This window comes from Amblyraja radiata, chromosome 2, assembly GCF_010909765.2.
Source record: "Amblyraja radiata isolate CabotCenter1 chromosome 2, sAmbRad1.1.pri, whole genome shotgun sequence".
NCBI classification, from domain to species: domain Eukaryota; kingdom Metazoa; phylum Chordata; class Chondrichthyes; order Rajiformes; family Rajidae; genus Amblyraja; species Amblyraja radiata.
The window spans coordinates 73120763-73145801 of record NC_045957.1 but is presented as its reverse complement, the minus strand read 5'-3'; the positions used below and the strand labels follow the sequence as shown (position 1 = coordinate 73145801).

Here is a 25039-nt window from a genome sequence, read left to right as displayed (position 1 = left end):
CTGTTACCCTCAAGCCAGGCCGCCCTCACGGGAGCGCCGTTACCCTCGAGCTGGGCCGCCCTCACGGGAGCGCTGTTACCCTCAAGCCAGGCCGCCCTCACGGGAGCGCCGTTACCCTCGAGCCAGGCCGCCCTCACGGGAGCGCCGTTACCCTCGAGCCGGGCCGCCCTCACGGGAGCGCCGTTACCCTCGAGCCGGGCCGCCCTCACGGGAGCGTCTCAGCCCCTCACGGGAGCGCCGTTCCAGCCCCGAGCCGGGCCGCCCTCACGGGAGCGAGCCCAGGGCGAGTCCTGACAGGCTCTGCCTCCGGAGCCTCGAGGTCGCCAGCTCCGCCATTAGGCCTCAGCGCAGACGGAGGCAGAGAAGGGGGATACAAGAAAGTCGCATTCCCCCGAAGGGAGAGACAGAAAGCCCTGTTTCAACCCCCCCCCCACACATAACACAAACCCAAAAACCAAAAACTTAACTAAACAAGACGGAAAAAACAACACAAAAAAGTAAAAACAAACGGACTGCAGGCGAGCCGCAGCCGTTCACCAGTGCCGCCACTTCCGGTAATAACACTAAAATCCTATGAAAAGCTTAAAAAATTAATTTCATAAAAGTTATCTTAAACTAATTAAAAACTTTTCAACAAACTCAATTCATTAAAAAAAATGTAAATGACATTTTGGTAACTTTGTTCCCTCGCACCTGTTCCTCCAAGTTCAAATTTAAAGTTGTTCAAGTGCCTGGTCTAACCTGGTGTAAGTTTAGCAAGCCGATCACTCCATCTATATGCAGGGAAATGCAGCATTAAGGCATCAGGAGTTCAATGTCAGAGCACCACCAGAGAATCACTAGGAAACAGTGGTCAGCTAGTTGTATTCACATGGGAATTCTGAACTTGGTATTTTGAGTGGTTTATAAACATCAAGAGTTTGCTGTTGAATTATTTCCCAGCAAGTTTAAGCCTGAGAGACTGTCTTTAATGCAGCACAAGATCGTCAGAAAGGTGCGTAACTGTAGTAATCCCCCTCAGAGCTGAAATGGTTAAAAATATATAATATAAAGGATCACATTTAAAATTTTACATTTATTGCTAATTTTTGCATGGATGAAAATGGCAGCGGTAGATTTCTTCAAGTGCCACTGGGGGGAGACCTGTTCCTGTCATTGAGTCTCATTGTACAACTCTTCTTTCCCCTAATCAGCTTTCATTTCCAATATTGCTGGTTGGCTTTCTGGAACCTGCCTGGCAGCGGAACAGAGGTTCCATTCATAAATCAAACATGATTGCATTTCATCGCTTAGTACCAATTATTAATGGCCTATTAGTTTAATGAGTACCCTCGTATGTCCAAATATAGGCACAGAATTTTGCATCAAACATTAAAGTGAAGCTCTGGACCCTTGATAGGGTGACAAATGTTGTCAGTTGTTTGTTTGAAGAACAAATGTTTGATAGTAATGGTTTGCATGCATGCACCTATGTGTATCTTTTTGCCCTGGTACAGAACTGTATCAGATGAGTGTGATGGAGTCAGCAGTGGTTGGTTCAGCGGTGGGAAGAATTCTCGCAAAGGACGCAGATGAGGAGCAAAATGCAGAACTGAGTTACAGCTTCATCGATGGTGATGGGAAGAATGTTTTTGAGATCATCACAGATGAAAGTAACCAAGCTGGGATTATCACCATCAAGGAGGTGAGGACTTTTGCAAAGTAGAACATCTGTAGGGCGCAGAAGTGTGGTGGAGTCTGGGGCTCCATATGTTGTACCCCTGCCTTTCATATATGCAATTTTTTTCCCACTGGCTTTTCATCTCATCTTGCTCTCAGCAACCAATCAAACAACAACAATTTACATTGGTATGGCAACTGTAATCCAGCGAAACACCTGAAAGTGCTTTGTAAGAATAAAATATGAAAGAATTAGAGCTACATTGGGAAGGTTTAGTTTAGAGATACAGTGTGGAAACAGGCCCTTCGGCCTACTGAGTCCACGCCAACCAGCAATTCTCGTACACTAGCACTATCCTACACACTAGGGTCAACTTACAAATTTTTTCTTACCAAAGCCAAGTAACCTACAAACCTGTATGTCTTTGGAGTGTGGAAGGAAACTGCAGCTCCCAGAGAAAACCCATGTGGTCACGGGGAGTGCAAACTCCGTACAGACAGTACCCATAGTCAGGATCGAACCCAGGTTTATGGCCCTGTAAGGCAGCAACTCTACCTCTGCGCCATCGCGAGCCCAAAGGTTGATGCAGATGACCTCATTCAAAGATGTGTATTTTAAGGATTGTCTTAATGTGCGAGAGGCAGACAGCAAGCGTCGGAGAGGGAATCGCAATATTTCGGGCCTGGCGGTGCAGTGGCAAAGTAGTTGTAACATGGGGGCCAAAGGACTGATGAAGAGAGAATCAAGATTTATGAGTCACATTAGGAATGGGAGTGATTGAATGTTTGATCAGGTCTGAGGAAATAGATCAGGACCATTGAGCTTGAGAGTGGTGTTTGCAGCAATGGGTTGCATTTGGGTCCATTAGGGGTATGTGGACGGAAAGGGTTCTCGCCTTAGACTGGGGCCTTGGGGAAGGGGTGGAGCATGGATGTCAGAATTGAAAGAGGTTTCTAAGGGTTACAGGGCTGAGAGATAAGGGTGTGACCATGGAGAATTGGAATAAATAAATTGTGCATCATAGGCATGCCATCTCTTTGTGAAATGTACAAGGAAGAGCAAGAAATATAGAAGGAGGCAACCTGGCAAGAAGAGAAAATCATGGTTTTGGAAACCTGATAATCTTTTGAGTAGGGCATACGGGTAAAGTGGGTTTGTGCTTGTCAACCCAGAATTATTCACAAGAATTTTCCACTCAGAAATAAATTATTTTCAGACCATTTCACTTAAAAGAACAGTGCAACACAACTGAGTTTTAAGACCATATTGTGCATCAATGGCAAATTATAGAACATTAGCTTGCTAAAAATATTCTATCGGGAAATTATCTCTGTACCTTGAAGTACTGGAGCCCAGAGCATCATCTTGAAATCAACGAGAATAACCCAGTTACCTGTTTTCCCTCCTACTTTGGAATCACATTATTTCTTTGGATTTGAAGACAACCCTCTATCAGCTACAGCAAGGCTGCAACTCAGGAGTATATCTCTATGTTAAATGTTACAGCCATTTGCCTTCAGCAAGCTTACATGACTTGAACACTAAATCTTGTTCATGATGTTTTCTAACTCATATTCACAAATCCCACTGAGCGTAACTAATACCTTGCAACCACTTCTGTTCATGGAGTGAGAAAAATGTGCACAGTAGTGTGGATGTGTTAAATATCATGACAGGGGAGTTTCACTAAAATCATTAACCACTGAATTGCTAAGAGCAAGAAAAGGAATACTGTCACCAATCGCATTTATGATCCCCATCCAGAATCTAGAAGAGTATTGAACATAAAAAGGATGCCCAGTTCACTAACTGCTCTTGCCTTTACAGAACCTCGCATTATCTTTAATCGGACTTTACTGGACTTTATCTTGCACTAAAGGTTATTCACATTATTCCCTTCATCATGTACCTGTGCACTGTGGATGGCTTGATTGTAATAATGTATTGTCTTTCTGCTGACTGATTAGCACACAAAAGCTTTTCACTATGCTTTGGTACATATGACAATAAACTAAACTAAACTACACTAACAGTACAAAAATAGGCATTCAAGGTTCATTTCTGAAGCAGACCTTAGCAGTTTGGTGTGTACTTTAACAAGGGAGTCAAACTATGAAAGATGGTGCATCAGAGATTTATTAGAATGGTACCAGAAAAATAAGGGATGATAAGATTTTATTATTTATTGAGTAGATAAAATCAAGAGAGGAATAGATCGGGTAGATGCACAGAGTCTCATCCCCAGAGTGGGTGAATCGAGGACCAGAGGACATACATTTAAGGTCAAGGGGAAAGATTTAGGAATCTGAGGGGTAACCTTTACACACAAAAGGTGATGAGTGTGTGGAACAAGCTGCCAGAGGAGGTTGTTGAGGCTGGGACTATCCCAACATTTAAGAAACAGTTAGACAGGCACATGGATAGGATAGGTTTGGAGAGATATGGACCAAACGCGGGCAGGTGGGACAAGTGTAGTTGGGACATGTAGGTCGGTGTGGGCAAGTTGGGTCGAAAGTCCTGTTTCCACACTGTATCACACTATGAAAAGGTTAAGAAGCTGAGATTGTTCTCATTAGTGTCGGGAAAGTTGGAAGAGTTTCATTAGATATAGATTCATAGTGCAAAGTGCACTACACTTCACACAGTGCACTACATAGTGTTGAAACTGATTCAATGGTTCATCATACACATGCTGTCCATTAAGTACCTGCCCATACTAATCCAATTTACCATCATCTGGTTAATCTGTGCCTTGTCACTTTAGATACTTCTTAAATGTTGTGAACGCATCCACCTCCACAATGAACTTGTGCAATTTATTCCAGATTGCAACCTCAATCTTGGTGAAAAACAACTCCCTCAGATCCCCAGCAAAACTTTTACCCCTCACCCGAAACCTATGCCTTCTAGCTTTATATACTTCACAATGGGAAAACGTTTATTTCTATCTACGTGTCTTATAATTTTGGACACAGAATTTGGTATTTCAAATCCATACTGGGGTTTGCTGGAGCAAATTAGAAGAAACAGTTAACAGACGGAAGGGACAGTCAAGGAGGACACAGACCCAAGATAATAAGGGCAGTAACCAGAGGATTAATGAAGAGAGCTTTTTGACAAATGGGATTTTGTGATATAGAATGTATTACCTGAAAGCCTAGTGGAAGCATATTTAATGATAAGTTTCCAGAGTTGCAATGGAAAAAAAATTACAGATATTTGAGGAATGAGGTTTAAAGAGTTGGCGTGGTCAAGATGGGCTGAATGGCTGCTTTCCTTATTGCGCAATGAGAGCAGTCCAGTGAAACGATTCCTAATGTGATTGCTTACTTGATTGCAGTCGTTAGATTTTGAAACCAAGAGCAGTTACATGTTGACTGCGGAGGGCACCAACACCCACCTGGACCTTCGCTTTCTGAACTTCGGTCCATTCCGAGATACAGCCAGGGTGCATCTGACGGTCGAGGATGTGGACGAGCCTCCACAGTTTGATTCTCCCAACTACATGGTGGAGGTGTACGAAGATGTCACCGTAGGGACCACTATCCAAGTAGTCTCGGCAAAGGATCCAGATGCAGCCAACAACTCAGTCAGGTATGAAATAACATTGGTAAATTTATCCCAAGTCCTAAGGTGTGATTTCATCATGGCCAACAATGACCAGCATCCCAACTAATGGATTTCCTGCAATAACCAACCTACTGACCTTTGACCAATTATATGACCAAATATATCCTCCTACAAATCCAGTGTCTCAGCTGCAGGACATTATGGTTTACGTAGCCCTTAATTGCAATTTATGAATTAGTGCATTTCCCATTTTATCTCACTGGTCAAATTGTTTAAAAATATTTTGATCAATGCAGAGATTCTCAGCAAGAACATTTGGTGCAGACTGTCGGACTCAGATGAAGCATAATGTGATCCCAGTTCCCTCTGCCACAATGTTGGCCTCTCTCCAGGTCTTCTATAATTTATGGTGCGTGTATATTTTTTTGCTGCGGTTTCTTTCCGCTCTTTATTTACTCCCATGTTGCACAACGCAGAGGATGCTAATAACGAGCTATTCCAACACCTCTCAGTACTGTGCTGAAATCACTCCCTAGGGCTATTACCACAGTGTCGCATATGGAAGTACATTGGCAATTGCCTAACTCTGCTCTTGATAACCTGTTCCAGATTTGGCCGTCTGCTGTGTCAATTCTTTGTTTATATTATCTCTCACTGTAGTGTGTTTCTATAAATCAATTTAACACAAGTAAATCCAGGAAATATTCATCACTCTTCACAGAGTTAATCCGACATGTAACATGTAATAGAGAAATGATTCAAGACATTGGTAATATTATATTTTGAATTAAGTGATTTGATATAGAAACATAGAAAAATAGGTGCAGGAGTAGGCCATTCGGCCCTTCGAGCCAGCGACACCATTCAATATGATCATGACTAATCATCTAAATTCAGTACCCCGTTCCTGCTTTTTCCCCATATCCCCATATCCCTTGATCCCTGACAGCTAAATTTAACTCTCTCTTGAAAACATCCAGTGAATTGGCCTCCACAGCCTTCTGTGGCAGAGAATTCCACAGATTCACAACTCTCTGGGTGAAGAAGTTTTTCCTCATCTCAGTCCTAAATGGCCCACCCCCTATATGCACAACGGGTACAATGATGGGACCTAAATCTCTGCAAAGTGGAAACAATACAAATTGTTTTGGGATAATGAAAGGTTACAAGTTTGGTCTGGTCAAGTCTCCTTTCAGTAAAACCAGTACAAGTGTAATTATGCTCCTAAAGCTTACCCTGTTAGTCTAGTTCAGTAAAACACTGAGTCAAGCTCTGGATCAACTAATCTCTTTATTCTCACTCACAAACGAACTTCCTATACAATACCTAACCAACACCGCGTGTCCGATCCTTGTTTCTACTCGTCCAAGCCCTTCAGCCTTCTTCTTCTTCTTTCGTGTGGCGTGCACAGCCTAAAGTTATAGGACAACTTGTTCTATTTGATCTTCCATGTGTGCACGTTGCGTTGATTGCATTAGTCAAAACAGGGCGGACCACGTGAAGGTTGCAATCTTCCACCCCCCCCCCCCCCCCTCCCCCTCTTCAGCCTCATGCGAATAGACACCTCCAGATAGTCAGCACAGTCCCAAGTGCACTTCCAGAAGATCGACTCCAATCTAATCCATGTATCGGACCTTTGGTGCGAACATACATGGGGGGGGGGGGGGGCAACCCCTACAAGCCAATCACAAATAAAGATCATATAATACATTTATTGACAGCTCCCTAACCCAATCACAAAATACCCCATTACATTGTTTCCACAGAAGGTTCTGGTTAGAAGACAGTTCATCAAAGTAAAGAAACATTTCCCCAGGTTACAGAAACAATTTGAGCAAGGCTCAATACTTTGACCAATCACAAGGTAACAGCACAAACACTCTGCAACATAATTAACAATATTTTACAACACCCCATTCTATAACCAATCCTGATCATGCATTTGCAACCCAGCTCAGTTCTTTCTGCAAAACCCTCATACATATTAACAATAGAGGGGACATCTGGACATCGCCCTGTACTTGACTTCCTCCCAGAGTTAAGACACCCTGGAGCCATGAGACTCGTGGCTTTGCAGCTTTTCACAGAAAGATGACAAGCAGGCTTTGCAAATGCAGAGATTCTCCATTTTGTGACATAGTTATTTGGCCAATATTATCACAAGTACTTTCTGTCCCTGCACCCACCAAATTAGGACCATCAAGAATAAAGACATCTTCAACAGTAGAGTGAAACAGAGTCTCTGATCGATGGCCTTAGACAAATAGTGTTATTTGTTAACTTCTTCTATCCACAAATGCTCCTCACTAAAAATTTCCCGAACTTGCAGTTTTTATTTTCCAGCATGCAATATCCTTTGCTTTTGTTTAGCAGGTGAAATTTTTTTTTATTGTCATCACACCAATTTTATGAATCATCTCTTACTTTCTCAATATATCTAATGTTGGTTTTGTTTCACCATCTCCTCCAGCCTCACAACCCTCCAAGAACACACTCTCCTCTAATTCCCGCATTATAATAATTCCTGAGTTTGATTGCTCCACCACTGATCAATATGCTTTCATTTGCCAGGAACCTATTTGTTCAGAACCTCCATATCTTTCTACTCCTGATCAATGAAATCAGATGATATCAATGAAAGTAGCTTATTGTCTTTAAGTAGAAAGTGCTGGCAACACTTTGTAAATCAGGGGGATTTTGTGGAGAGAAAAAGAGCGTTGACATTTTAGGTCAATTTTCTTGCATTAGAACCTTTTTCAGTGATGTTTTGCATAAGTGGGTTTAAGAAGGAAGAGGTGATGTCCTCTCTTATCCTTCATCCTACCATTGTTCTCAAACTGTTTACTCACTAAAGACTGAGTGAATTTCTGCAGGCTAACTGACACTGGACAGGACTATTATCACCATGGTCTCTGCCTGTCAAAAGTAGGCAACAAACCACAGGCAAACATCATGTTCGCTTGCGAGCACCTAAAGTACACCCTGCTAAGACCTGATTCACCAGCAAGCCACAGAAGGTGTGCCTTATTAAAAGAAGAAGAAAACGTGTGCAGCGAATGCGACAGTGCAAGTTAAGGAATGGACGACAGATATAAGTCCATAAGAAATAGGTGCAGAATTAGACCATTCGGCTGATTGAGTCTGCTTCGCAATTGGATCATGGCTGATCTATTTTTCTCTCTCAACCCAATTCGCCTGCCCTCTCCCCATAACCTTTGAAGGCCTTACTAATCAAGAATCTATAGTATCAATCTCCACTTTCAAAATATCTGGGTAGCCTCCAATTTACGAGCGTGAAATAAGGAAGATTGCCGAGAGTGCACTGGGATAGTCAAGTCCGGTGGGTACTGAAGCTCAGCACATGGTTTCATCAGCAGATGAGCTGAGGCCACTCCACTGCACTACGAGTTAAAAAGAACCATGCCGACCAAATTTTACTCAAGGAAAATGTTTCAACGTGCTGAAAAACATTCCGCCACCTAGTATGCGGGAACATCCCTCGAGCATGAAGGAGAGTTCCAGTGACCTCATAGGACCTTCTAGGACCACATGCTGCGAGTTTAAGTCGAGAGCAAACTCTTCTAAACTCGCAGATTAGGTCGCCGCAGTGGGACAGCCCCTAAAGGCCATACATAGACCAAGAGATTGGGCAGAAATATGGCAAATTGCACATAATGCTGCAAATATTAAATTTACCATTTTTACAGGACATATAAAAGAAGGACCATATTTTCTAAATATTGGACAACTGCAGAGTTCTGTGTCACATAGTGTGACGTAAGTGGATCTCAGTATAATTTTACGTGTTGTTTTGCATAAACTAAATGCACAATCCTGCTGAGTGACTGCATTTCAACTGCTTGGAATATATTAGAATCAAAAGGGCGGTTCAAAAGTTTCTTATTTAACACAGACTGTGGTTAGACATAAAATCTCTGCCAAAAAGTACTATTGATGCAGCAAACATAAATTATTTAACCAGGGAATTCAATAGCTGTTTGAGAAAGAGGAATAATAAATAGTATCATGAGCCAGCAGGGGAATGAGATTAGACTAGCCAGAAGTCTTGGAGATAAACACTAGATGGACTTGATTGGCTCATAACACTCTATGGAGTCAATTTATTTTTTTAATTACTTTTGCTGCTGGGAGATACGCTTAATACATATTGAGATCCTCAGTTTCAGTCCCCTTAGGCATTGCAATTGGATTTTTAGAACCAACACTTAGCGTTGAAGAAAGGGTGTCAGTTCAACAGAGACAGCCCCAATGTTTCACTGAGAGCCACATCGGAAGGATGGTACAGCCCTTGCCCTTATTCTTTGTGCTCCATATCTATGGCACCTAGAGATGCCCAGGGAAGCCTGCAGCTACCCATGGACATTGAGCGTGGCCAGCAGACTATTATCTAAATGGTGGCCGACTAGGAAAAGGGGAGATGCAGCGAGACCTGGGTGCCATGGTACACCAGTCATTGAAAGTAGGCATTCAGGTGCAGCAGGCAGTGAAGAAAGCGAATGGTATGTTAGCTTTCATAGCAAAAGGATTTGAGTATAGGAGCAGGGAGGTTCTACTGCAGTTGTACAGGGTCTTGGTGAGACCACACCTGGAGTATTGTGTACAGTTTTGGTCTCCAAATCTGAGGAAGGACATTATAGCCATAGAGGGAGTGCAGAGAAGGTTCACCAGACTGATTCCTGGGATGTCAGGACTGTCTTATGAAGAAAGACTGGATAGACTTGGTTTATATTCTCTAGAATTTAGGAGATTGAGAGGGGATCTTATAGAAACTTACAAAATTCTTAAGGGGTTGGACAGGCTAGATGCAGGAAGATTGCTCCCGATGTTGGGGAAGTCCAGGACAAGGGGTCACAGCTTAAGGATAAGGGGGAAATCCTTTAAAACCGAGATGAGAAGAACTTTTTTCACACAGAGAGTGGTGAATCTCTGGAACTCTCTGCCACAGAGGGTAGTCGAGGCCAGTTGATTGGCTATATTTAAGAGGGAGTTAGATGTGGCCCTTGTGGCTAAGGGGATCAGAGGGTATGGAGAGAAGGCAGGTACGGGATACTGAGTTGGATGATCAGCCATGATCATATTGAATGGCGGTGCAGGCTCGAAGGGCCGAATGGCCTACTCCTGCACCTAATTTCTATGTTTCTATGAACCCTCCACCCCACCCCTCCGCACTTGCTTAATCTTATCGGTTTCAATCATCCTTATACACACTGTACAGCAGGCAGTTAACAGAGAATCGGGCACGAGCATGTGCCACACTGAGAATGCCACGCAACACGATGGAAAATAGTTTTCTATGTGCCTAATTTTTGGAAGATCTGTGACGAGCAGAATGATATAAACTTGCAGCAAGCTATGGTACAATGCCTGAAGGGAGAGTGCTGGTAGATTCAGTAGTGGCATTCACAGTGCAAATGTACAATTTTACTTCGGAGTCACGTGAGTGACTAAGTGAAGAACCCCGCCAGGACGCATGCGTGTCATTATCGCCTCACGCTATGCAACGAGTCAGCACGGGAGAGGACGTCTCCCTCAAGCGGCAGTATTTCAAAAGCCGACAACAGCAGGTAAGGGACTCTGCGTTTTTCGACTTATTTTAGGTGAAAGATGGACAGAGTAACGAGGATAAAGGCTGCGAAGAAGCTGGAGGGGGAGAACCGCTGAGTTGCGGACAGCCAGCAGAAACAGCAGCAGCTGACGGCACGGGAATCTTCTGAATTGGAGTCAGCTGTGCCCGACTTCGCTCCCGCTACGGCCAAATCCACTTTTCGGCCGGGCGGGAAAGTGAAGAGAAAGACCCCACGAATGCCGGACTCAGATGAGTCGGACTTTGAGGAGCCGCGAGCGGCCAGTGCCCGTGAGCACCGGGGCCGGTTCGAGCGGACGGGGCAGTACGAGCAGCCGGGAGCGGCTAGTGCCCGAGAGCACTGGAGCCGGTTTGACCGGCTGCATGACGAGGAGCAGCCACGAGCGGCCAGTGCCCATGAGCACGGGGGCCGGTTAGAGCGGTTGCTCCAGGAGATCCTCCAAAGTGGCAGACTCCGGGAGAGGGAGGCTAGCCACAGTGGGCACCCAATAAGCCCCACAGTGGTACCCCTTGCGGGGCTGCATAGTGCCTCCTCCTCGTCAGAGGAGAACACGGAGGATCTGTTCTGGGTAGACTCTGCACAGGTCACAGAACCACATACCCCAGTAGCCCTGGGGTGAAAGAAGGCATGCTGGATATGGTGAACCAATTCTTCCAGCCAGACCTAACCGGGGAAGACCTGGAGCCCAAAATTGCAGCCAGTGTGGAGAGCTGAAGGCACAAGCCCCGTAAGGGATCAGCTGTGCCGATTTTTGGTCCTGCGCCGGCCAGAACACCACGGCCGGGCGGGAGACTATTTAAATGGGGCCGTTGACTTTTGGACAAGTCAATAACGGCAGCAGACGGGGTGGAACGACGTTCACCCGTAGCGACAATTTTAACCTGGACCTGCAGGTAAGAGCTGCGGTCTTTTTTGTGTTTTTACCATGCTGATTGCAGGTGGAGAAACCAATGGGCTGCGACAAAGCTGGTGGGCTAGATGGGATCAGCTGTGCCCGATGTCGCCATATCCACTCCACGGAAGGGCAGTAAGGACAAAGCTGGCGAAGGAGGACCGCGGAGCAGCGGGCAGCCAGCAGCAGCCAGCGGCACTCGGATCACCGATAGTGGGATCAGCTGTGCCCGATGTCGCCTCCGCACCGGCCAGATCCACGCAGCCGGGCGGAAAGGCTAGACACAAAACAAACAAGGTCGTGGACTCAGAGGAGTCCGACTTTGAACAACCGCGGGCGGCCAGCGCCCGAGAGCGCTGGAGCCGGATGGAGCGGTGTATGGAGCTTTGCTCCAACGTGACAGACTCCGGGAGATGGAGTCGGGTCACTGTGGGCCCTATGATAAACCCACAGCAGTACCTCTTGAAGGGCTGCACAGTGCTTCTACCTCATCAGAGGGGAGCACTGCGGGTCAGTTCTGGGCTGACCTGGAAGAGGGGTCCGCAGAAGGAAAGACAAGTGTGCAGGTGGTGCAGGAACAAGAGAACCTACTGGAACCCACTACGGCCAAAGACAGCACCCCCACGCACCCACCAGCAGAACTGGTGAAAGCTCGAAGGTCCGGTACCCAAAACATGAGTCTTTTTAGGCCATGGCCCAGGCCGGCCTTCTTGGAAGATGCGGGGACCTCCAACGCCAACCAAACCGAAAATCCAGACCCAGCGCGACAACAGCAGCGAAGAACCTACAAAAAGTAAACCTGCCACTGGTAACTATGGAGGTAGGTGGGTCTGGTTCCCTACAATATACAGGTTGCACGGAGATTGGGTGGACATTACACTCTTTTCTGAATGCATGGAGCATGATAACAACCGATACTTACATCTAAAGCAGTATCCAGGGATATACAATAGAGTTTATACACAAGTACAGCCCTCCAGTTCAACATATACTGAACCGAATGTTCGTGCCTTCTGATAAAGGAAAATCAAAAGCGCAAGCTGAACTGAAGCGGCTTTACATAAAAGGTGAAATTGAGAAAACTCAACACGAACCATTAGAATTCGTGTCCAATATATTTATCAAAAACAAAAAAGATGATGGTTATCGCATCATCATAGTTCTGACAAAATAGATGCCTTTGTTACTTCTTAACAATTAATTTCCAAAGGTTACTTCAATGGCCAGCATCGATTTAAAAGATGCTTACTATTCAGTGCCTATACGAGGTGACCACAGATGTTACTTAAAATTCAACTGGATGGGACGACTCTGACAGTATAAAGCACTGCCAAATGGGTTATCATCAGCCCCAGGCTGTTTCACAAAAATTTTGAAACCAGCCCTAGCGTTTCTACGGAAACGTACACACATGGTCATGGCATATTTAGATGACATACTCATTGTGGGCAAAACTTTGGAATTGGCTAAACAAACTGTAACAGCCACAAAAAAAGTTATTTGGGAAACTGGGATTCATTTTTCATCCAGTTAAATCTAAACTAACGCCTTCCACTACTATGGACTATCTGGGGTTTCACCATTGACTCAGTTCACATGTCGGTGACTCTGCCTAAGGGAAAGGCTAGAGATTTAATAGAGGCTTGCAATAACCTCACTGACATCAGCAAATCATCCATCAGATTGGTAGCAAAGTAATTGGCATAATGATGGCTGCCTTTCCAGCCACACAATTTGGACCTCGTGAGCACGGGGGCCGGTTAGAGCGGTTGCTCCAGGAGATCCTCCAAAGTGGCAGACTCCGGGAGAGGGAGGCTAGCCACAGTGGGCACCCAATAAGCCCCACAGCGGTACCCCTTGCGGGGCTGCATAGTGCCTACTCCTCGTCAGAGGAGAACACGGAGGATCTGTTCTGGGTAGACTCTGAACGGGTCACAGAACCACATACCCCCAGTAGCCCTGGGGTGAAAGAAGGCATGCTGGATATGGTGAATCAATTCTACCACATGACTTCCTCAACAGAAAATATTACGTTTCATATTTATGAGTTAGTAAGCAGAACAGAAAGGGATCAGCAGGCCTCAATATACAATTAGGTCATACCCAACAGATGACCGTCTGTGTATAGTAAGACATCTGTCGTTATACATGGAGAAAACGAATATCCTAAGAGGCAATGAAAAGGCACATTTTGGTCAGCCACTAGCAACCACACCAAGAGTGACGGTCCAGACCATCTCAAGATGGCTGAAACAGGTGCTAACAGAGGCTGGGGTGGATACTAATATTTTTAAATCTCTTTCCACCAGGGCTGCAGCTACATCGGCAGCGATACAGTTGGATGTACCAATGGACCAAATCCTCAAGGCAGCAGGATGGTCTGGAGGGGAAAACATTCCAATTATTTTATAATAAACCAGTAATGAAACCTGGAACGTTTGCAGAAACAATTTTAAATTCTGTAAATTAATTTAAACCCATAAAAAGGGGTTATAAATTTGTGTTAACAAATTTTATGATTTCAATGTCGAATTCATGTCAAAATTATGTTAACACAATTCCTCCCACAGTCAAGGCAGACGTGATGCATGGACTCGTTTCCCGTGGCATGAAATCACAGAGCTTTAAAATCTTCACGTAGTCAATCACGTGACTCCGAAGTAAAATAGTAAGATTAAACGAGAACTTACCAGTTTGAAGTTTGATCTGTATTTTATGAGGAGTTACGATGAGGGATTACGTGCCCTCTGCTCCCACCCTGATCATATACTTAACTGGTATCTCTTCTCTAATCTTACTATGTTTAGTCATTACAGTTATCTGTGATTTCACACCGCTGCTTTGAAGAATGACACGCATGCGTCCTGGCGGGGTTCTTCACGTAATCCCTCATCGTAACTCCTCATAAAATACAGATCAAACTTCAAACTGGTAAGTTCTCGTTTAATCTTACTATTATCTTGGCTTCAGCGACTAGCTATGGTGCATGTTGAAGATGATATGCTCTCTGTGCAATGGGGTTACTTCAATCGCTATTTCAAAGGACTGCCAAAAGCAGGAAAGGCCAAATGGTCTCCTGTATTAGTCTATAATCCTATGATAACAAGGCCATGTGAAGATGTTACCCCTCCAAACCACACCAGGAAAGTTAAGGTCTTTGCTCCTCTCTCCCCACTCCATTCCCTCTTATGATATCCAGTCAAGTGCCTCCTTGTCAATTGCTAGCTTAATGAAGAAGCCTTAAACTAAACGTTAGCAAGGATGTCAAAAATGCTTTATATCTTGGAATACGGATATGAGAGAATGAGCATGCATAATAGAGCAGGCTGCAAGGAGTACAAAGATTTCAGTGAATTCTAGACTGGTGGAGATAACTAAAGAGGGTGGGATTTGCAAACAAGGAAACAAGAATGATAAATTGAATATTCTTCATATCTGAAGTTGAACAATGAGTGTTTATCATAATCACAAGGTGCATTTTATTGAAAATAATGTAAAAAGGGATGGTACTTGTAAGGACATGAAACGTGTCCTTTTCCTGATCTTTATCAAGGTGAAAAACCCACATAATTAAAAAAGTCAAGGGCCTGTCCCACTTGGACGTCATTTGTGCGTCATTTATGCACCGTCATTTGTGCATCACGAAGCACGATGCACGCGTGGTGCGCTTTAACGGTGCATGGTGATGTAGGCAGTGATGCGCGGCCACGCGCGACGTCCCAGGATTTTGGGATGTACAAAATCTTCGCGCGCCATCCTCGTGAGGCGCAAATGACGCCCAAGTGGGCAGGCCCTTCAGGAAGCAATACTTGCACAAGGAAGTTTGGAACGAGAAGCAATTACCTGGAAAACATGGCTTGATCATAAATGACTTCTGACTGCATTCTGCAGGTGGTGAGGAATAAAGCGTATTATAAAGAAAGTATTTTCATCCTTTTCCCACTTCTCATTGCCAGGTTTTCAATTGAGCGATCCACCGATCCCACCAGATCCTTTTATATTGACATCGCCTCAGGGGCTCTAATGACCGCAAAGTCACTGGACCGAGAACATCTTTCATGGCACAACATCACAATCCTAGCAATGGAAATGAGTAAGTATCTGTTCGAAGTTTGATACAAAATCCTATGCGCTTTTCATTGCTGATGTTTTGTTCAGTTATGTTGGATTTGCCAGATGGCAAGCAAACCATCAGGGACAGATGGGACAAAAAATGCACGCAGAGGGTGAAATGGGCACGATTTTCAAGGAGTTTTTGAGTTGTATGTTTAATTTCTTTGTAGACCGTGGACAATGCTGGCAAGTTATTACCCATCCACATTGAACTGCGTTGCTGTCCTGTTTCAGAGGGCAATTTAAGGGCTTGTCCCACTTAGGCTATTTTTTAGGCGACAACAGGCGACTAGGCTGTTGCCACATGGTCGCCGGGGTGTCGCCTGTATGGTCGTGAGTAGCCTCCTCAGTCGCCCATAGAGTCCTAGCGTCTTTCTGGTCGCCGCTGGATTTTCAACATGTTGAAAAATTTGCGGAGACAGTCGGTGACAGTGGGTTTGACGCCAATGAGCGTAGCTTGACTTCTCCTGACGTAGGTGCTGTCGAAGTTGTCACCAGGTTGTCGCCGGGTGACGTAGTTTTTCGCCGGTGCTGACTTTGTTTTTTTTTTGTTGTTAAAGTAATGATTCTATTTCAAATTTTATGTCGACGGGGGGTCCAGTCGCCGGTTTTTCGGCGACCTGCTATGACTATGACAGTCGCCGGCAGTCGCCTAAAAATAACCTAAGTGGGACAGGCTCTTTAGGGTCAACCACATTGCTTTGAATCTGGAGTCAAGTTTTGGTAAATTAGGATAGGACAACTGATTCCCTTCCCTAAATATGTGAATAAACTATGTAGGTTTTTGTAATAGGAAGGAACTGCAGACGCTGATTTACACCAAAGATAGACACAAAATGCTGGAATAACTCAGTAGGTCAGGCAGCATCTCTGGAGAAATGGAATAGGTGATATTTCGGGTCAAGGCCCTTCTTCAGATTTGGTTGAGACCCTTCTTCAGAAGTTTTTGTACTAATCTGGTAGTTCCATAATCACTGTTACCAGTACTAGTTTTTATTCCAGGTGTAGATAAATAGCTAGATTTATTTTTTCCAGGATTATGATTGGATTTGAACTCCCATCATTGGTTTACTGCACAGTGCCAGTGAATTACAAATCCGGTTAATTAACAGCTTTTCCAATGTACCACAGAGATAACAACAGTTACAAATCATTTAATGTCAGTATCCAAGCTTGGATATGAATGGAACACTTTCTGATAGATAGCTTCACAATGTGGGCTGCATCGGAAACAAAAGACGAGTAAATTGTGCCTGGTGGAAAATGTTTTGTTTTTAGAAATTTATAAAATAGCATTCTGGCACACAGCTTTGCACAGGTGTCAAGATTAGTACTCCCAAACTATGCAATATAAATCATAAAGCCTCGCACTGTGAACATTAGCTTCCCCTTCTTAAGCTGAGTGCAACCCTCCATAGGATTCTACTGCTTTCTCTTGTCCATTGGTACGTGACAAGTAAAACACAACTGTTTAATTGTCGAATGATCAAGTGGCGTGTCTTACGGGACAGTGCCGTGTCTTCATGAGCTTATTTTTGCTGCATATTTAAAAGGCTTATGTCACCAGCACATAACTGGAAATTGCAAAGTCACAATCTTCTAATACATGCTCTCTTGGCACAACTCCATGCATAGGATAATGATAAGCATGGCTGTGAGTTTCAGATACTTGCACAGGAGTGGCCAGCATAATAATGTCAACGTTATTTTGATTCCTGGGACAAGTTATTTTACCTGTTGCACATTAAAAGCACGATTGCCTCTGGGCTTAGCAGACAGCAGAGTGGAATGGAATACCTTATTGTCACATGTGACAAGGCCCAGTGAAATTCTACGGCGCTGACAAAGTTACAAAGTACCCCGTGTCGGCTGCCCCTTTGTTCTCCCCCCTCACGGCGGCTCCCCCACCCCGGGGCCTCATTTGTTCTTCCCCCCCCCCCCCCCCCCCCCCCCCCTCCTCCCCTCACGGCAGTGCTTCCAAGCCAGAAGGTAGTGGGTTCAATTCCAGTAATGGGGACCTGAGCCTGGAATTAAGGCCCTCAGTCTGGAATAGTGCAGTGGGATGGATTATTGTTCAGAAAAATTGTGGAGTGATATCTGTGTTTACTGATTGGAAAAGTTTAGGGAGGTTTGGGGACTGAACGGAGGTGTTAGCCAAGTGGTCACTGGGTTTGGTCTCACTAATGTAGATGTCATGATGTAAATCATCAATAGAAAGGGTAAATTCAGGGAGTATTTTACCCCAAGTTAGGACAATCAGGAACAAGAGGAGTTGGGTTGTAGATGAGAGGGGAAAGATTTAATAGGAACCTGAGGGACAACCTTTTCAAGATGCCAGAGGTTGAGGCAGGTACAATAACAATATTTAAGATGCTTGAACAAGTACATGGGTGGGAAAGGTTTAAAGGGCTATGGGCTAGGCCCTGGTAATTGGGACTGGTTAGATGAGGCATTTTGGTTGGCATTGACAAGTTAGGCCGAAGTTTCTGTTTCTGTACTGTATGACTATGCTGTCACTCTATAAGCAGTTTTGATTTTGTAAAATTAACAGAATCATCTGCTTGGATTCCCACTTCTAAACGCTTGGTTCATTTCAGAGAATCCCACACAAATCGGGAGTGTTTCAGTCACAATTAAAGTGCTTGACATCAATGACAATCCACCGGTGTTCGTGAGAGATCATGAAGCCTACATCTGTGAAAACGCTAAACCTGGTCAGGTAAGCACTGAGAACGCTGATGTTTTTGTCAGTTTGGTGCAATTGTGCAATCAAGATTATCAAACCAACTGCAGTATTTCTTCAAAAAACAACCTAATATTTTGTTAAATGCCTGGAAATTGTTTCAGTTCTGCTATATAAAGCCTTTACTCCCATAAATGGAAAATACACATTCACTAAGACATTCTTTTCATGAGCTGAGAATTCTTAGATAGACACAAAATGCTGGAGCAACTCCTATCCCTAAACTTCCTCTTTCGACCCCATCCAGGGACCCCAACAGTCCTTTCAGGTGAGGCAGAGGTTCACTTGCATCTCCTCCAACTTCATCTACTGTATCCATTGTTCTCGTTGTGGCCTCCTATATATAGCAAGACCAAACTGAGTGAGCATTATGCTGAACACCTATGCTCAGTCCTATTTGGCCGACATGATCTCTCGGTTGCCAAACATTTTAACTCCCCTTCCCATTCCCATTCTGATCTTCCTGCCCTGGGCCTCCTTCACTGTCAGAGTGAGGCCACACACATATACATACCTCATATGTAGCTTGGGCAGCTTACAACCTAGCAGTATGAATATTGATTTTTCTAATTCCAAGTAATCCTGGCATTCCCTCTCTCTCCATCTTTCCCCCATCCTAGTTGTCTTGCCAGATTCACTGTTCGAATTCGTTTGTCATCACCTCTTCCACAGCCAACTATGGACCATTGTGGACTCCATCTTTCCCGAGTCATCGGTTCTGTACCTTTTTATACTTCTGGTTTCTCTCTCCCTGATTCTCAGTATGAAGAGGGGCCTTGACCCAAAACGTCACCTATTCCTTTCCTCCAGAGATGCTGCCTGACCCACTGAGTTACTCCAGAATTTTGTGTCTATCTTTGGGGTAAACCAGCATCTGCAGTTCCTTATTAAGGGGCTGTCCCACTGTACGAGCAAATTCAAGAGTTCTCCAGAGTTTCCCCTGATTCGAACTCGGAGAATTACGGTAATAGCCGCTCGTACAGCAGGACGTCTCTTAGCGTTACGAGCCGCTAAGAGACGTCCCGGGCTCCGACGTACCCGCTACGTACATTCTACGTGCTTACCACGAGTTTGATTTTTTTTTTAAACTCGGGAGAGCTCTTGAATTAGCTCGTACAGTGGGACAGCCCCTTTACACAACAGAGAATTCTTGGCTGCTTGCTCTTAGTTTCCCAAGTAATGCACGTCATAGACTGTAATCAGAAAAACTTTATATCTCAACTCACGGATAAGGGTCAATGTCACATTATCTTGAGTTTTCCAACTGGGAGGGTAAAAAATATTAGATCTATTATTAAAACCAGCTACCTTTGAAAACTACAGAGGAGAAATTTACCTTTGGTTGGCTGTAGTGTATGAGTGCAAGAGAATGGGTCTGCACTCTCCTCATCAAACTAGTTCCATTGACCTCAAAAGAAGTGAACGTGCAGAGATGTAGAGGGGCGGCACGATGATGCAGCAGTAGAGTTGCCTCCTTACAGTGCCAGAGATCCAGGTTCGATCCTGACCATAGGTGCCTCATGCACGGAGTTTATACGTTCTCCCTGTGGCCTGCGTGGGTTTTCTCTGGGAGCTCGGGTTTCCTCCCACTTTCCAAACCCATACAGGTTGGTTTGGTAAATTGGCTTGGTATAATTGTAAATTGTCCCTCGTGTATGTAGATTAGTGGTTGGTGTGCGGGGGGTCGCTGTTGGGCGCGGACTTGGTGAGCCAAAGGGCCTGGTTCCGCGCTGTATCTCTAAACTAAACTAACCAAACTAAACTAAAAAGGTAGATATAATCAGCTGCTGACACTTATAAATACATTTAGCATGGGTGTTCAAGGAAGCATTTCACCTTTATTTTATGTAAAATGTGGCACATCATGACAAATCATATGGATGTATGTTGTTATCACAAATCCAATATAACTTTTCTGAAACTTATCAAAATAAGTATTTGTTCAACACACCTGTTTTGATGATTGGCAGCTGTGAAATGACTCAGAACTGAACCTTGGCTTTCTTTCTCCCGTCACATTTAGTTGCAAGCCACCAGATCAAGTGCAGCTCTGACTTTGACATGTTGCCCAAGTGGATTGAATTTTTCCTTCAACAAACACAATGGCTTTCTTTATACCACTAATGAAATTGAAGGAATCAGCACATCTCGAGTGTGAAATTTAGTAGGTCATTAATCTGATAAAAACAAGCTAGGTTTCCTACCACTTTTGATTAATTGGGAGATTCCATCCTCTCAGAACAATATGTTTACTTTCCTTTCTTCCAAAAAAAATCGTACTTAAGAAATTTGAGAATTGTGTTAAAGTACTAAACGTAATTAAGAGTTAGTTAGATCAAATGGCGTGATATTCAGCCACACATATCATAAAACTGCAGAGTCAATTACAGGCCTTGGCTAACTTTGTTGAATGTACTCAGCACACCAGGTAGGTTCAGTGCCCCCAGACCGTAAAATGAGGAACATCAGCCAGAAAATATTGGCCATACAGCAAGGAGTGTGCAGACTTTGGGCATGGACCCATTTCATTTTACTCCTGCCATCAGGAAAACGATATAGGGGCCTGAAAACTGTAACATCCAGGTTCAGGAACAACATCTTCCCCGCTGCCATCAGGCTAGTAAACACTACAACCTCCAAATAGGTTTAGGTTCAGCTCTGCTGCATCATTGGTGGATCAGTCAATCAACTATCCACATCTGTATACAAAGAGAGTCAAGTCAAGAGTGTTTAACTGTCATGTGTACCGACATATAACAAATAACAAATAGAAGCAAGCAAGCAAAAAGCAGCCAGCACTTGTGCTAACTCATCCTAACAAGAGTTGCTGCATACTGCAGACTGGTGACTGGAGAAATGAAATTGAACAGGGGTACAAATGAATCTGTCGTCTAGAGGAAAGAGAAACAGGAAAAAATATTTATATTGGTTCTGCAATTTGAAATACTCCGACCTCCTGACTGCTTCACTTTTTCAATGTCACTTTTAGTAATTTAGATCAAAGAGCACTAAAACAAGGGTGTCAAAACCAATCTGAATTAAATATTGAAGTAACACCATAGACACACTTATTTGGCATTTGAATTGAATGCAATGGAGGTTTCCCAATATGAAAAAAGTACAGCTCACTGCAAACCTGAACAATGTTTGTGTTACCCTTAATTCAGCCCCCAGAGAGACCGTGAAGTGCAGAAAATAAAATTTTTGTTTGAATAAACAATGTAGGAATGGAACAGAAACAAATATCTAATCTAGGAGTAGTTAAGAGGGAAGCAGTAACTAAAATTTGAAAATAAATGGAAATTCCACTTCCATTTCAAACAATAATTTTTCTTTCCTTGTTTGAATAAGGAAGGCATCATCAACATCAAATCTCAAATCTTAGATTTGTCACCACTTTAGACGTAATATGCCCTCTATCACATCATGCAAAATTCTGCCCCAATTCATCATTACTCACATTCACATCTCATGTTTAAGAAAGAATTGCAGTTGCTGGAAAAATCGAAGGTAGACAAAAATGCTGGAGAAACTCAGCAGGTGAGGCAGCATCTATGGAGCGAAGGAATAGGCGAGGTTTCGGGTTGAGACCCTTCTTCAGTCTGAAAAAGGGTCTCGACCCGAAACGTCACCTATTCCTTCGCTCCATAGATACCTTCACATCTCATGCGCTAATTGACTCCTGATTATGCAACATCTTAATTGTAACATCCTTGCCCTTGGTTTTTAGCCACCCTCCCCTACCCTCAATTCTCCAATTCACTTCCTCATCCTAGTAATCTCCTCAGGACCTGCAAACATTTCTGTTCTCTCTACTCCTATTCTGGATTAATGGTCATGTTCAAATGTAATCTTTCCATCATTGTCAGATCTGCCTCAGCTGCCAAACTCCTCAAACCTGGAATTCCCTCCCTAAACCTTTTGGCTTCTACCTTTCTTTCCTCTAACATGCAATCATATGAAAAAACTATCTTGGACGAACCATTTGTCCTATTTCCTTATCATAAGGTCATTGTGGAATTATCTGCCACAGAAGTCAGTGAAGGCCAATTCTCTGGATGATTTCAAGAGAGAGTTAGATTTAGCTCTTAGGGCTAAAGGAATCAAGGGATATGGGGAAAAAGCAGCAACGGGGTACTGATTTTAGATGATCAGCCATGATCATATTGAATGGTAATCCTGGCTCGAAGGACCGAATGGCCTAATCCTGCCCCTATTTTTCAATGTTTCTGTAAGTAATAGTAGAATTAGGCCATTCGGCCCATCAAGTCTACTCCAACATTCAATCATGGCTGATCTATCTCTCCCTCCTAACCCCATTCTCCTGCCTTCTCCACATAACCTCTGAGGTTAGAGTAGAACCTACATGAGCACAATTCATGTGGAACCTACATCAGCACAATTTATAGCCTCTGTTAAAATAAATGCAGCATATAGCAGGTCTGAAGAAGGGTCTTGACCCGAAATGTCACACATTCCTTCTCTCCAGAGATGCTGCCTGTTCTGCGGAGTTACTCTGTCTATCTTCTGTTTAAACCAGCATCTGCAGTTCTTTCTTACACAGATAGCAGATTAACCTTGTTTCATTTCCCTAAATCGGATGACTTTTTATGGCCACCGTGCTATTTTTTGAAAAGACATTGCCACTTTTGTAAGACGCAGAGTGAGGATATATGCCCAATGGCAGTAGATTGAGCAGGCAGCTGGATATGAGACACATTTGAAATATCATTGTTTATGCCTCAAGAAGAATGATGTGAAATTCTGACTTAGAGTGACACCATACTGTTCCAAGTACTTGTTAGTTACAGTAATGGACACTGCATGCACAGGTTCTGAGGCAGTCACGACCAGGATTTGTAATTGCTTGGAGTGAAAAACATAATTCCATTGTGAATAAAGTAAAATATACATAAACTAAGCACAAAGTGCGAGAACAATAATGAGGTGGTGCTGCGCTTGTGTTACAGTATATCAAGAATCGTGTCAACCCTATTGGGTGAATGCAAAAGATGTAACAACATCAAGAAGAAGGAGATTTCTCTCGATGTCTACCCCTCACTCAACTAGTTTATCAGGTTATTTTCACACTGGTGTTGTGTAGACACAAGTAAGTGCAGGTGCTGATTTACAAAAAAAGATACAAATGCTGGAGTAACTCAGCAGGTCAGGCAGCACACTGGTGTTCGTGGGAGCGTTCTGTGCACATATTTGCCACAGCGCATCCTACATTACCACAGTGACTAATTTAGTAAGTAGTGCATTCATTCGTGTTTGGGGATGAACCAGAGCTGTGGAATGTTTACAAAATGTTGTAAACGCACGTTTTCTTTTGCTATAGCCTGAGGTATGTTGCATTCAGGTGAGAGTGTCTGTTTAAAATTCACTTTCCATGTGATTCTTTTCAACAGTTGATTCAAGTGGTCAGTGCAGTGGATCCGGATGATCCTCAAGGGGGCCATCACTTCTACTACAGCTTGGTTCCTGAGGCAGCCAACAACCCAAACTTTACAGTGCGTGACAATCAAGGTACATCAAGAACTCCTGCTCGTTGCATTCATCACACATCCTGGGTTAACTGTTCAGTGAGTGATGTAGATAAGAAACATAAAGTTAAACGGCGCAGAAACAGCTCCCCAAAGCTGCGCTGCCCATTAAGCACATTAAACACTAACCCTGCACTGATCCCATGTTATTCTATCACACAACTACACATGAGGGGCAATCCACCTACCAACCCACATGTCTTGGAGTCAGGAGATAAAACCAGAGAGGAGGAGAATTTTTAAAGTGGGGATAGAGTTTGGGGATAGGGCCAGTGTACGCCTCGAACAGGGACTGTTCGACGTACCCTACAAAGTCTGAAGAAGGGTCTCAACCCGAAACGTCACCCATTCCTTCTATCCAGAGATGCTGCCTGTCTCGCTGAGTTACTCCAGCATTTTGTGACTATCTTAGACAAAACCAGAGAACCTAGATTACTGGATCTCTGAGGTATTAGCTCTTATAGCTGTGCCACCTCACAGATAGAGGAGCAACTATGTTGGGTACCTGTTTTTGATATATGGTTCCAATGAAATCAATAGCAGCACTTTAGCTCTCACACAGCTCCAGTGACCTGGGTTGGATCCTGATGTCAGTTACCATGTGTGTAGTTCGCATGTTCTCCCTGTGACCATTTGGGATTCCCCTAGATGCTCTAGTTGCCAGCAGCATCCCGATGACATACTGAAAACGTAATTGGCTCCTGTAAGTCAACCCTAGAGTAGATGGGTGGCAGGAGATTGGAGATGGGAGCTAATTGAAGAGAGTTGATGGTCCTGTGTATGAACAGGAAAGGGAAATGAATGGGGATAAATGAGTGATGGGAAAGCTCTGAGGGACAGCGTAGGCTCTTTATTTCAGTTTAGCAAAAGGTACCAAATGTGAACTTCTATCCTTTCGTCACAACCTGA

At 43.9% G+C, this 25039-nt stretch overlaps 1 protein-coding gene across 2 annotated transcripts in view; it reads left to right on the top strand.

Annotated features, from left to right (window-relative positions):
* The window catches only part of LOC116990886 (cadherin-20-like), a 207641-nt gene that overhangs the window by 151612 nt on the left and 30990 nt on the right, over positions 1–25039 (top strand). For both annotated transcript variants that reach the window (XM_033049008.1, XM_033049001.1), the window contains exons 6-10: positions 1497–1684; positions 5001–5254; positions 15685–15821; positions 18439–18560; positions 23996–24113. In XM_033049008.1, the coding sequence (XP_032904899.1) occupies positions 1497–1684; positions 5001–5254; positions 15685–15821; positions 18439–18560; positions 23996–24113 (819 nt within the window). The remainder of the gene's footprint in view (positions 1–1496; positions 1685–5000; positions 5255–15684; positions 15822–18438; positions 18561–23995; positions 24114–25039) is intronic.